The 14,292-nt window shown below is 41.8% G+C and overlaps 2 protein-coding genes across 2 annotated transcripts; both read left to right on the top strand.

The window, feature by feature from the left end:
* Window positions 1–1,114: 1,114 nt before the first annotated feature.
* On the top strand, window positions 1,115–4,823 carry rbp1.1 (retinol binding protein 1, cellular, tandem duplicate 1; the record flags this gene model as incomplete). The annotated part of the gene is made up of 4 exons (XM_080836835.1): window positions 1,115–1,187; window positions 1,486–1,664; window positions 3,414–3,515; window positions 4,773–4,823. The coding sequence occupies 4 exons, from the start codon at window positions 1,115–1,117 to the stop codon at window positions 4,821–4,823; spliced, it is 405 nt and encodes a 134-aa protein (XP_080692961.1).
* Window positions 4,824–10,931: 6,108 nt separating this feature from the next.
* rbp2b (retinol binding protein 2b, cellular) lies at window positions 10,932–13,414 on the top strand (the record flags this gene model as incomplete). The annotated part of the gene is made up of 4 exons (XM_080836149.1): window positions 10,932–11,004; window positions 11,561–11,739; window positions 12,200–12,301; window positions 13,364–13,414. 4 exons carry the CDS (start codon window positions 10,932–10,934, stop codon window positions 13,412–13,414), a joined length of 405 nt encoding a protein of 134 aa, XP_080692275.1.
* Window positions 13,415–14,292: the final 878 nt, after the last annotated feature.

Below are 14,292 nucleotides of genomic sequence, written 5' to 3'. Positions count from 1 at the left end.
TGTTCACACAATGAATAAAGATCCATTTGTAACCTTCACCGTTGCAATCCAATTTAACAGACCAATTTCATGAAAAACAATGAAGAGACTCTTGTTTTAAATTCCCTCTGGCCGCAACTGCCATTCTCTGCCGGACTAGAGAAACCATTTGTTGTGAAGTTACTGTTGTTAGGGCCCTCCTGGAGCGCGTCTCTGAGTCACTCTCTTACGGATGCCATTCCCTATTCTGTCATCGTCCAATCACTCTGAATTAACAGAATGTCTTCTTGCAGAGAAAGGAAAGGCTTGCATTTGTGCAGTCCTTGGCATTTGTGCTTGTAACCGCGGCGCCAGGACAAAACTGGGCACATTCACTGTCAGATTAGGAGACTGATAGCTTCATTAGTAAAACTTTGACTACCCGGTGAAGGGAAGCACACTAATTTGCCAGCTCTTTGCTTTGTTTTCAGCCTGATGCTCGGGGTGCTACACTGACATTCACGTTTCATTTATTTTCAATTGTGATTAGTTCACACCATTTCTTATAGCACACACACACACACCCCAACACACTCACACACACATTCCACACTTCCATAGATAGAAGTTCTGACCATGTTATTTTTTTATTTTATTTATTTACCTTACCTTCCTCTGTTAATGTAGGCCTACACATCATATTTTGATAATCTGTCAAAGGTAGAAGGGCTTTTTCATCTAAAATGGATGAAGAGACTATTGTCATATATATATTTTTAATCCGTCCACAGGATAGGCTATACGTTAAGTAACTGCTACAGTTTGATTTGTTGTACTTCCGTGCTGTTTCACATGTGATGTAAGTGCATGGTTCCAAGCAGGGACGTTTTTCTTTTTTCTTTTTTTTAAACCAAGCAGCGACTAGTACCTAATGTGATGATGTATAGGCCTACAAGTGGTTATGCGGCAGAGTGGGCGGCAACCGTGGGATTCCCTTTCAAAATACAACAAGAGGTGGAAGCTTGGAAATAATCGGATTAAATGGTCCTGTATAAAATGAGTGTTTCTGACAACGGTCAGGCATTCGGTCGAAGGAAATCGGATCTTTGCAACCCTCACCTTCACTGGACTAAAGGAATCACACTTAACTTTCAAAATGCCAGCTGACTACAACGGCTACTGGAAAATGATCGTCAATGATAACTTCGAGGAGTACTTGAAGGGTCTTGGTGAGTTTGCTCTGGTCGGTGTGCCGTTCCCCCCACTCTACAGCGTAAAATAGTTTCGGATAGGCTACTCTTTTACATACATTTGCATGGATAAATGCACTAAAATAATTTGCATGTGCGCCTAAAGGCCGGGTGATGCCGATTACTGTATTTGAGCAATAGCGATGATTGCCGTTTGTCAGTTTTTTTTTCACTTGCCGTATTCAGACTGGAGTCTCTTTACCCAAAGATAAATGTAGCATATTAGTTATTGCCTTTCAAATATTTATTCCTGTGTCATCCATTCTCGTTTCTCCAGATGTAAATATTGCCATCAGGAAAATTGCTGTCTTGTTGAAACCAGACAAGGAGGTCACCCAAAACGGCAATCACTTCGTCATTAAAACGCTCAGCACTTTCAAGAACTACAACATGGACTTCGAGACCGGCAAGGAGTTTGAAGAGGATCTGAGTGGCATCGATGATAGGCAATGCATGGTACGTCATCATCACAGACACGTTGATAATTCTGATGGAATTAGGCCACTCTAGTTTTCTGATTAAATACCACAGCAGTGCAATCACTTCATAAGGTGCCTGGTTCAGTGGAACTAAATGTGCACGAGGCAGTAAGAGACGCCTATGTTATTTGGCATAGTTGCTTTTTGATTGCGCGATGGTGACAGGTGTGCAAGGCTCAAGTTTGCCGAGTGACAGGCGATGTAAATCGTACTGACTGCGGTGTGTGTGTATGTGCTGTTGGTTACATCAGCTTCTGTTTTAATTTTCTATATCAAGGGAAAAGGTAAAATAATACCCTCAATCATCCACAAGTCTCTCTTATTTAGGCTATGTGACCCAAGCAGAAGTAGGAGCAATATTAACAGAAAATAGATTTTGATAAGTGTGTTTCATTACATATCATTTCACAGTTGATGCAGCTTTTTAGGGAGCTAATTTACAAGAGCAAGTCAGACATCTTTATCTCGTTCTGTCTGGCTCTCCCTGCCTTGCTCTGCCCTCTTTCTCATATTTACTGTCGCTCTCCTATTCTGCCTCTCTGTCTCTCTCTCACACACTCTCTGCCTCTCACTTTTTTGACTCTCTCTCTTTCTTTTCATTTATGTGTTACGAGCTGTCTCCGCCTTTCTCAAACAGCTTCAGTAGCAGTGAACTAATTTAAGTCACAGCCATTTTAAAGTAATAACACCACATTAACCACACCACACTCGCACGCTCAGCCACACACATTTGCTCAGGCCCACCAGTCCTCTGTTTCCTGCTCGTGATGACACCTCGTCAGGGTGGTATTGTCCTCGGAGATGTAGAAGGATGCCAGGCTGCCCGCTTGCGAAGGACACCCTTTGTTCACGTGGTGGTGAAATGGCCTGTGAAATGTGTAGGCGCCAGCAAAGCTAATGACTTGCATAGCGCCGGCGCAGGCTTCATAAGTCAGCCCAGTGAGCGATCAGCTTTTTAATTAAACGGGCCGGAGCATCAGCATCACCGCAACACACCACACCATGCTGCTCCATCACCTTCACCACCACCACCACACGAATCCCACCAAGCGTTATGTTCTCCCTCACCGTTTCCCCCCGTTGTTGCATGTAATTGGAAGTATGAATCCCATTAATGCTGTGTTTCATGTCTTCTGTGTGTGTGTGTGAGAGTGTGTGTGTGTGTGTGTGTGTGTGTGTGTGTGTGTGTGTGTGTGTGTGTGTGTGTGTGTGTGTGTGTGTGTGTGTGGTTCTGCCTGTGGTGTGATGACTGTTAGGGCTGCTTACAGTCTGATTGACTGCGTGTGTGTCTATGAGAGAGAAAGAGTGTGTTTCTATGTGTGTGTGTCAAGTCAGAAAGAAAAGCACATGTCCATAATATCTTTTTCTCTTTCTCTCTATACCTGCTTTTCAAGACCATTGTACGTGGACGTTAATAAGGAAAACTGTGTGTGAGTGTGTATGTGCTTGTGTGTGTGTGTGTGTGTGTGTGTGTGTGTGTGTGTGTGTGTGTGTGTGTGTGTGTGTGTGTGTGTGTGTGTGTGTGTGTGTGTTTGTGTGTGTGTGTGCGTTTATAAGTCAGGGAGTAGAGCACACATAGGTTTGTCTCCACAATGTGTTTCTTTGTCGGATGGAGATAAGCTGGTGTTTGTGTGTGTGTGTGTGCGCAAAGTGAGTACAGCACACATAGACCTATATCCATAATGTCTCTCTCTCCTCTCTTTTTATCTTTGGCTGCCCTTTCTAGACCACTGTGAGTTGGGATGGAGATAAGCTGGTGTGTGTGCAGAAAGGAGAGAAGGAGGGCAGAGGCTGGACCCACTGGATCGAGGGCGATGAGCTGCACCTGGTGAGTCCATCACTAGGCAACCCGAGCAGGGGTGGATAGAGGGGAGGGGTTGTAGTCCATCAGTAGGCAATGGATAGGGAGTAGAGAATGTGCCTATCATGTGTGCTGGCTGGTGGTGGGATAATGAGCTGCATGGAAGGTCATGTGATGTATTTAAAAAATGTAGCTTTATAGAAAAATAGTAGAAGCTGATGCAACATGCAGATTCATTTTCTGCCGCCCTTGGTTCAAAGTTTACCGATCACAGTATATCATACAAACGTATTCATAGCTCCCAGAAGTGCTAATATCAAGTTTTGATCCCCAAACTATTAACCATTCAGAAACAGAATTTGAGCTCTAGTCTGGCACAGACCTGCACCAGATCTGTCAAATAGTCCCCTGGAGGTACATCTCATCTCCACCCTCAGCTGCTGCTGTTCCCTTCTGAGGGTCTTACTAGCACTATCAACAGCAACATTAGTGAGTGACTGTGAAACCAATCTGATCTAGTTTGTCCATATCAGGGCCAGATCTCGACCATAGTATAACCTGCGAGCTGAGGTTGTTTCTCATATCCACCACTGGCTGCAGATGTACTCTTTTATAGACCACTTAACCCTCATAGTCATGAGAAAGTGTGTGTGGGTGTGGGTGTGGGTGTGTGTGTGCAAGTTAGTGCGTGCATGCGTGTGCGAGTGCTGTTTCCCATCAAATTTACATTACTGTAACGAGGCTGTAGTACCACCACAATCATGTTAATGGCCTGGTAAAGATCATTGGATTCCTGTGTGATCTGTCGAAATGAAAACAACAGATGCTAGTCATCTGGGTGGATGAGAGGGAGTGCACTACACTACACTGAAACACTACACAAGCACTCCCTCTGTAGGCTATAATACAAACTGCACCTGGTCCTGTCATGACTTGACGATTCAACCAAACACTCATTCCGCACACTACGATTAAATGGTAAATTCTCCTCACGTTTCTGTATTAAAATATTTTATGCTGAGAGGGGTACACCTGGATGTTTGTGACCACCAAGGCTGTGTTATAATACTTACATTTCCGTAACCCTAACCCTTGTGTCTGTACACTGTTGTAATCATTATTGTATACCATATTATATGTATGTCATGCATACAATGTGTATTCAATTCATAAACAAAACAAATTCATATGGTATAACCGTAATAAGACCTGTGTAATATAAGTTTGTATGTGATTGGTTGAACTGACCCATAGTGATCATGTTCCTTCTTTGTCGTTGAACAGGAGCTGAGAGTGGAGGGTGTGGTGGCAAAGCAGGTCTTCAAGAAGACCTAAACCTGCCGCCTCACAGTACAGCTCCGGCTGGAGGCCTTCGCAGACACAAACACAAACTCTCTCTCACTGATTCACTCATATACACAGCTCCGGGTAGAGCAGCTATTTTATGCCGTTGCTTGATGTATGTACCTTATCCCCCATACCCCTCCCCCCAATACCCTCCACATACCTTCCACATCCCCATCCTGAGAGTGAGATGTCTGGATCAACACTCAGGGGCTGACATAGCAGTACATTTATGGGTCGATCCACACGCACTTCAGGTGTTCTGTTTTGTTCAATTTCCGCAGATCAAGATCCGCACAGCTGTGTGTGTTTGCGCCTCTAATTAGCGTGAGTAGGTGAGAAACCCGTCTTTTCTCAGTTAGGTAGAGCAGACTTCCTGGTTAGCGCCTCTTGCAGAAAGTGTGATGAGAGAACATCATGAGCTTGTAGCACAGTGAGAGAAACAGCCATAGGAAAATAAGACGAGGGGGAGAGAGAGAAGGAGAAGTTAGCAGTGATGCTGCTTTCTGCTCACTGGAGAGAGAGGTCACAGGAGGAGAGGGGTGTGTTTGGTAACTCAGTGTAGCTGGACCCGGGAGTTCATGCCCTGGAGGTCAAACCCAAACTGAGTCCAGTGATAGTTGAGGAGGCGGTTTGCCACTCGTGATCTGTTTTCCCTCTGATGTTATGATGATGTGCCATCAATGAAATAAATACAATTAAATGAATGATTTTGAAACCAAAAAAAGGGTTTGGAATGTTTTCTGCAAAGTTTATCTGACTTTGACATATTTTTTCCAAGATCTCTCCTATACATCTATTCATTTAGCAAACACTTTTATTCAAAGTAACTTTGAATAACTTTGTAACATTTTCATCAGTATATCTGTCTCCTGCGTATCAAACATATGAGCCTGGTGTTAGAAGAGATCCTTGAGTAGTTGAACCACAGAAACATATGTGATTCTACATTATGCAATTAACACACTGTATTATGGAATTAACACATTTTCACTGATACATCTGATTGGTTAACTCAGGAGAGTTAATTAATAGCATGCTGTAAACACTGACGCAGTTTAGAATCTCAGTTTAGCTTTAATTCAGGGCCGACTTTCTAGATTACTCAATATCAGGCACTAAAGCGATTACAAGCAATTGTATCAGAATACTGAAACCAGACTTTATTTGGTTTTATATAGTCAGTAATCTCCTGGCATGGCTGTTGCCACAGTAATTTCATCTGAATGACCTGCAGACTGGAGAGCTAATAAAATGTCCACATTTCTCTTTTTAAGAAGGAGATCTTCAATCATACATACCACAAAAGCACTTAAAGAAACTATGGGCAGGTCTGATAATTCACCATGTGTATTAAATGGACTGAGTACAAAGCTGCCATTGTCTGTGACTCCAGAAATAACCAATATAATGAGTTGTCTTGCTCCAATCATTTTTTTCATGCACATCCATTCGAAGAAATGTATAACCACCACACATTCTGAGAACAAATCCATGCTGGAGATGACTAGTCTCCAGAAGCCATGGCTGTTTTTGAGTAATTCATGACCTTTAATTTGAGTAATTGTGTTGGTTCAGGGTTTGACCAGTAATGAGTGCTGTACCGAGTGCAGTGTTCCTTTTATTCAAGCCCATGAAAGACCCTTTCTTCAATAAAAATGTAATCTTTGGCTTGGCAGTTGAGATTACCTTTGACACAACAGTGCTCATACTCTAAAGGAAATAAAATTAGAAGCTATGTTTAAAGGCTGTTCAGTTGGCACTCACCGGCTAATCAAGGACTTGTCATGTTAGTATTAAGTTGTTGAAGTCTTTAGAGTATCAAAGATTATTCACATTTTAAAGCCAGGTCATAACCTACTCTTCCAGAAGAATGTCTCTGAAAATCTTACTGATTCTTCCAAAACATTTTCTCCCACAGAACCGTAGTAAGATTGTATCTGTCTGACAGTGGAGACAGTAAGTACTATTATATTTCATAGCATCAAATCAGTCACTTCCTATGCAATGCTCTTTGGGTCGACATAAGCAGGAGGATGAAGATGCATTCAGCAGCCAAGCACTGGGAGGAAGTGTAGGGTATCCAAGCAAACCGAAACAGTCAGTGTAAACAAACATCTATGAAAAAAACCCTGAATGTTTGCAAAGAGTGTCATTTGCTTGAAAATTGTTTGCATTACCAAACATCATTTTCCACACTGTATGAACTCAATTTGCGCTTCTTTGACCTAGCGAGGTCTTGTATGTAAAATGGAAATCATTCTGTGAGAACTGGCAAATATGACTGTGACAGTCCTTGGTTCATTGCTCTTGTATATCCTCTATTTCAGAGTCCCACCCAGTGCACACAGCATTGCAATCTAAACTGTATGCATATAATATGCAGTCAAGCATACACTGTCTCATTTTGATTTGGTCAGACATTTTGTTTTAATGAGCATCTGTCGTTGTGCGTGGATGTGATGGAATTTAAGCGATTCATCTGTAATTTACACTTTGTAGCTATTGTGCTGTACTACAGTGATTTGAGACCAGTATCTGTAATGTTCCTGACATCAACAATTCCTGTGAGGATCACATCTGGCTGAGTTTTTTGGCTTTTAATAGACGTAAGGGAATTGATTACAAATATTAACATAAATACAAGTGACTTGTATATGTAAATAAAAGAGACCAAGTTTGTAGGGATGGTAAATATCCTACTGCACTGAGTGTTTTTTGTCATGTACATGGTATGGGAGAGTGGTGCTGTTTGTGTCTGTGTGTGTAGATGTAGTGTGGTAATATTTCAATATTTTGAAATTCCAGGTTTCTTTTTTTTTTGCGTATTTTTTAAATCAATATTATAGTAATCTCACATGAGCATTTTGAAAAAAATACAAAATACACATAGACATTCACATATGTGGAAAAACATAAAACACTCAAAATTAGAACACTAAAATCGGATCATTAGACATAAGCTTCTATGCATGGAACACTTTGAGAATGACATGCACACACAGGAAGGCAGGCAATCGCATACACACACACATCACTCTACATGCTACAGTATAATTAGTAGTTGCTTAAGCAATAAGCCCCAAGAGGCCGTGCTTTGCGCTGATTTTAGAACAGGTAAGGGAGTTGTTAGGCACGACGCGAAGCGGAGTGCCGTTAAACCCCCTTACCTGTTCTAAAATCAGCGCAAAGCACGGCCTCTTGGGGCTTATTGCTTTTCTAAACCTGTTACTACACATAATTGATATGGTTTCATAAATAAAGACAATTCAATTTAAGAAACAATAGTTTAATGATAAACCGTCATTCTTCCACCACTAAAAATTATAGTTCCTAAATAAATCGTTGCCACGCAACCCTTGAAGCAACGCAACAGCCAGATGGAACACTGGGTATGAAATGCGCTATATGAATGCCTTGCCATTCGCTGCGCAGTAATATGGAATGTAATCAGCTCAAATTGTAAGGTAATGCTGGATTTTACAACGGCTTTTAGCCAATCACAATCAAGGATTTTAACAATCAGGTTTAGAATGTAGTATTTATAACAACAGGTTTTACAATTCTTGGACATGACAGGCAATCTTCTTGTCAGAACCAAGAGACCCAAGCGACCCAAGGGACTATGGTCTCGGTGTGACCACTAGCTGGCCACACAATCAATAACATCAGGGCAAAGTGTAAGTCCAAGTACGCAGCAAAGAACATGGATACTCTTAAAAGGTTCATATTGATTCATACATACGTACCTGACTGACACACACAACACCCTGTAAAACTTTTATTATAACCCATAAATATACAAACAACAAAGATTGAACTAAACTCTGCAGAGTACTCAACAGTTTTGTAGACAATATATAGATACATGAGAGACAGAGGTTACAATCAGTGTCTGTGACGGAGTGCCATCACTGCAGGTGAGTATTTGCTCTGACTGCCATACCATCGAGTCAGGCATTGCCGTCAGGGTGCAGGTTTGGTACCCTGGAGGCTCGGGTTCAAGAACAGATGGCCCTGTGTGAGGAGCCCCAGAGATGGGTGAAGCACTAGTGTGTGGGGCACCCTGGAATGGGAGAAGTACGGTTGGAGGATGCGTGAGGGATGCGTAAAGGGTTGCACATTTTTTCTTTGGTTCTTTGAGAAACTAGTAGGGGATATGATAAGAACCATAGGGTGGCTCTTTAAATAACTGAGTTAGCTGGTTCTTTTGAACCTTTTCTAATAGGGTGCTTGGAAGCACTTTTTGCAAAGGTTCTTCTTAGAACCATGACAGGTTCTTTGAGGAACTGAATCTGATACGGTTCTTCAGAGGGCCGTATGTGTATGGGTTCTTTAAAGCACCACAAAAGGTTTTTCAGGGGAATCACTCCAAAGGACCTTTGTTTGCAAATTGTCAGCAGTCAGCAATAGACCACGTCTACCTCCGAGCCGTTAAATGAGGAATGAATAAGACATGGGAAAAACAACAGAACAAAGAGCAGAAGTCTAACAGGATTTGCGTAAAAGTTCCTCTGGCTCTGTGTTATGAAGCTGGAGATGATCAAAGTGGGTGAATTAAAAGGGGCTCTCATGTGATAAGCAGGGAAGGTGGAGGAGACAGAGAGGCGGAGTATCTGTCACCCTCACATAGATGCCTTTTACAGCACCATGAAGTGCTAAATTGTTACACTGCAAACATACATTTGTAACAGGCTGTAATTTTACCTCCTGGATTTAGTTTCTGGGTATTTGGGGCGTTTCAAATGAAGCAGCATAGTAGTGCATGTTGCAGCCATTCAGTACTCAGAGTTAATCAGATCAAACCATTGCTAAAATGGAAGCAGAAATGTAGAGAAATGTTGAGCTTGTTATTGGCAAAAATGGTTTTAACAATGGTTAATTAGGCAATATAGCACGAGTGGGAGTGGGGTAGGTAAGGGATAATCCAACGGGTGGTGTTCGGCCGTAGCCACCGAGGACGCAGGCCGAGTGGCGTAGGCAACAACACCCGTGGGATTATCCCACCTACCCCACTCCCACGAGTGCTATATTGCTTTTATAAAACAAATGTACCGTCAACAAATTAACATTTCAACACAAAGTTATTGATTAAAAATGGTTTATTTCGCCATTGTTTCTCCGCAACAAAAAATAGTTCCATTGTCAACGTCTTGGTATGGAATTTTAAGAATTTTGAATTAATGGTTATCATCAACGCGAATATTTCATTGCGGAGTGATTTATTATTAGCCAACTGTTGGTATGTTGACGGATAATCTATTGCATGGAACGTCTCTCGTCCAATCAGAAACAGCTAAATAACGCGATATAACCCAATTGTTTTATAAAACACTTTAATTTGAGGTATTTATGCCTTTAGTCCTCACTAATCATTTCTCTGATCTACCATGGATCCAGTTAGTATGGATCCAGGCCTGATTGGATTAGAGCCAACTACATAAGGTCTCAGTTTTACTGTGAGTCGGCCTCTGTACAACGCCACGCCAGATCCGGGCAGCATCTGGCCCTAAGCCTGCCTCTATCTGGACCCCTGATTGCCTGAGCGTGAGTCAACACAGTCTGATAGGGCTCAGATATTCCACTCCCATGACGGGGAACATCAAGCATATTTACACTGTCGGACAGATACTGTGTACATGTATGACAGGCTATGAGTGAACTTTGAGTGAATGTCTGCGTACACTACACGTAGTATAGACTCTCCCCCTCCAACATAATCTATGCACCAGTCTGTCCATGCATGTTCAAGTAATAATAGTGTAACAGTTAATGTTGCTAAAAGACCACCTGAATTCAGCTGGGAAATATTCACTCTGCCTTAGTTCTGCAGGTGGGTCTTTATTGCTGGGTGTTCTTTAATGCATATAGGTGCACTCCTCTCCCCTGTATCCCAGTAACCCCTCTTATCAATGGTACTCTGCCCTACATCCACCCAGCAAGGCCTGCGCGGTATAAAAGACAGGGTCACTCTGCACCCAATCATTTCTGCCAAGGCGAGCCATCCAAAGTCCAGGCCAGGCCAGGCCCTACCTCACACAACACGACGAGACACAGCACAACACAGCGTGGTTCGGAACAGCACAGCAGAGCAGAGCCATGCCGACGGACTTAAGCGGGAGTTGGGAGCTGGAGAGGAGTGATAACTTTGAGGAGTATCTGAAGACACTGAGTAAGAGCCAGCAACTAGTCTCATGACAAGCGATGACCAGGCAGTTGTTTTATTATGTCAAAAAAGCCTTGAAAGGGGGCGACTTGAGACAATCGACAATTGCCATATGTGTTGCCCTGTTAGCTTCAATAGATTCTATTTCATTCCATCGCTTGCTATGTTTTGGCCTTAAGGCAGTGGATGAATCTGAAACAGATCAGACCCAGTTGTGGCCCACCTAGAAGTTAACCCCAGACCAGAATCATAGCCGCTATCACTGGCAAAGCTAAAGACCGGGTCCATTCCAGAGGAATCTGCTGTCTGGGCCGCCTCTGCATAGACAAACAGGTTATAGCAGTTGAGTGGTGCTATCTGTATTGTGAAAGCTGTATAATGGATTGAATTTGGGTTGAAGTTTGTGTCTGTGTAACTTTTATTGATTACCTAACCTGATTTTCTGCTGAATCAGTTAACCCCCCCCTCTCTCCCGCTCTCTCTTTCTGTGTGTATGTGCAGGTGAGGTGCCCAAAGTGGAATTTGAAAAGTTTCAAAAAATATTAAATTGTCCTCTTCACAGACATTGATTTTGCCACCCGTAAGATTGCGTGCCACCTACACCAGACCAAAGTCTTAATTCAGGATGGCGACGCGTTCACAATCAAGACCCTCAGCACCTTCAGAAACTACGAGCTGTCCTTCACCATCGGACTGGAAATAGACGAGCACACCAAAGGCCTGGACAACAGGGTGGTCAAGGTAAGAACGCTGAGATGCAAGGATGCAACTCATTCTCTCTCCCCCTCTCTCTCTCTGAACCGCTCTCTCTCTGTCTCTCTCTCTCTCTCTCTTAGTTATTTCCAAATGTACACTTCAGGTAGAGTTAGCTGTTCCATCTCGATTTCTATTAAGACTGGATGGACCTATCCGATAACTGTTTATATAGATTGCTTACTCTTTTTAGATGGGTAGATATAGTCATGCTTATCTCAGAAATGTACACAGTAAAACTGCAATCTCAGGGAATTTGTACGTGGACATTTCCCCCTCTCTCTCTCTCTCTCTCTTTGGACTTAAATGTTTACTTTGCCAAGGTCACTCACTCCTCTATATGTATTTTAAGTCTTCCACACAAGTTACTATGAGTCACAGAGTCAATGGTCAGATCAATTAAGTTCCCACACAGCCTCGTCAGTCCTCACTATATCACCCCTTACAGGCCCTGGCGACCTGGGAGGGGGACAAACTGGTCTGCACTCAGAAGGGGGAGAAGGCCAACCGGGGATGGAAGCACTGGATAGAGGATGGTAAACTGTATCTGGTAGGGGACATGTAAACTACTTGCTTGAGAAAAAGGTCACTGAGTGAAAAGAAAAAAATGCTAAACAAATATTTCATAACAAATGTTGTACATGTACGCTTCTGGATAAGAGCACTAAAGAACTAAACTAAACTCAAAACAATACAAAGACATTGAGTCTAAATGTTATTATGAAAAGTAAAAGTATAATATTTAAGCCACTGCAAAACAAATTTCAGGATGCAAAAACTGATTTTAGGGATGATAGATGTTGTTTTGTCATTCCTCATTCCTCTATGATGCATATCACAATTTTTGATTATAAGAACGTTGGTATGTGAAATGCACACCCCACAGATATGGGAAAATTACCACCATGAAAAGGAAATTATGCTAAAAACTAAGGGGAACTTACACTATCTACTGAAGCACTACAGATTATTAAGCACTTAGCGAATTTACTGAGTGGATTCTCGGTTACTTTAAACTAAAATTATGAATAAAGTCAAAGTGTAATTTAATTGTATTCGTGTTGTATTTGTAGCACTACTACTGATTAGTTTCACTGATACAATTAATGTAAAATGTCTATTTACTTATCTGATCTTTCAGCTTTAGTGACATGAGTTGTTTTGTAAATAAATGAAAATAGTTCTACAGCAACCAATATTAATTACATCAGTGATGGGGATCTGAACGGAGTGTTTCCCAGTTGTTTTATCCATTTCAAGCATCTTAGTGCTTTAAGCCCCTCTACTGGGCTGACCTCAAGAAGATGGGTCCCCCCTTTTGAACTGGGTTCTACAGAACGTTAAGAGGAAGGGTTATCGCTCAGAAATATATTTAGATGTTTAATCATACCTTTAGAATTCCTCATGGAAGCATATTTTATGGTTTTGACAAGAAGTCTGCATACTGCACTTTCATAAGACTGGTGAAATCAGACACAACTACTGTCGCCACTCAGTGGAGAGAAGTAGAACAGCACCTGAATTGCTTCGATTCTGACAAAACTTTCCTGCCTGTCCCTGTCCTGAAATGTTTACTTTTCTTCTTACACTTTTGTAACCTCTCTGTTCTCAGGAGCTGACGTGTGAGGACAAAGTCTGCATTCAGGTGTTCAAGAGGACGTAATAAGATGTATCTCTCACTGAATATTATGGATGTTACCACCAATATAACTCATCCATTGTGGTTTCCTGATGCACACAAGGAAATATTTATATTCTGTTGTACATATTGAGAACGGTAAAACGACAAGGATATACAATCTACATTCCAAATCAGTGTAAAATACATTTCAGTAATGTATAGCTTTTCAGTCCCTTCAACATGTAAATGTCTGTTTTTAACAACTTACATAGTTCATTCAAAATGCAGTTTCATGCATTTGTGCAGTTAAAGGGATTGTTTGAATAAACAGTCCTATGTTGTAAAATTGTGACTGTGCATTTAAGTGGCTCGGTAAGTAGAGGAAACTTGGTCTGTGTGCCCTTGTTAGCACTCATATAAATACACCTGTATGTGCAGTGTGATGCACTAGTGTGCTAATTACTTTTTAGTGTGTGTGTGTGTGTGTGTGTGTGTGTGTGTGTGTGTGTGTGTGTGTGTGTGTGTGTGTGTGTGTGTGTGTGTGTGAGAGTTAGTATAATATAGCAGACCATGTTTTGCCTTTCTTCCTTTCGAGTACACATACATACCCATCAATAGTAAATTAATCCAATGGTAATCAATTTAGCAAGTTCATTCTTGACTGTCAGTCATCATACTGGGCTCCTCAAAACCTTGTTTGTGAAACAGCGTTTAGTGCAGGTAATCTAGAACACCGTCCCATCCAACCAATAGATCTTCAGCCTAAGGCCAGCCGCGTAATCCGTTTGAAAAAAACATTATCTGTCACACTATTCTCTCCTCTGTAGAGCCTATTATTACTTTCATAGAGATGTTTCTAGAATCAAATTCCACCCTGTCAGCAGGCCTATATCGTAGAAGTACAGATACATTTCCTGTTG

This window comes from Sprattus sprattus (genome assembly GCF_963457725.1).
Source record: "Sprattus sprattus genome assembly, chromosome: 4".
NCBI lineage: Eukaryota > Metazoa > Chordata > Actinopteri > Clupeiformes > Clupeidae > Sprattus > Sprattus sprattus.
This window is presented reverse-complemented; position numbering and strand designations above follow the sequence as displayed.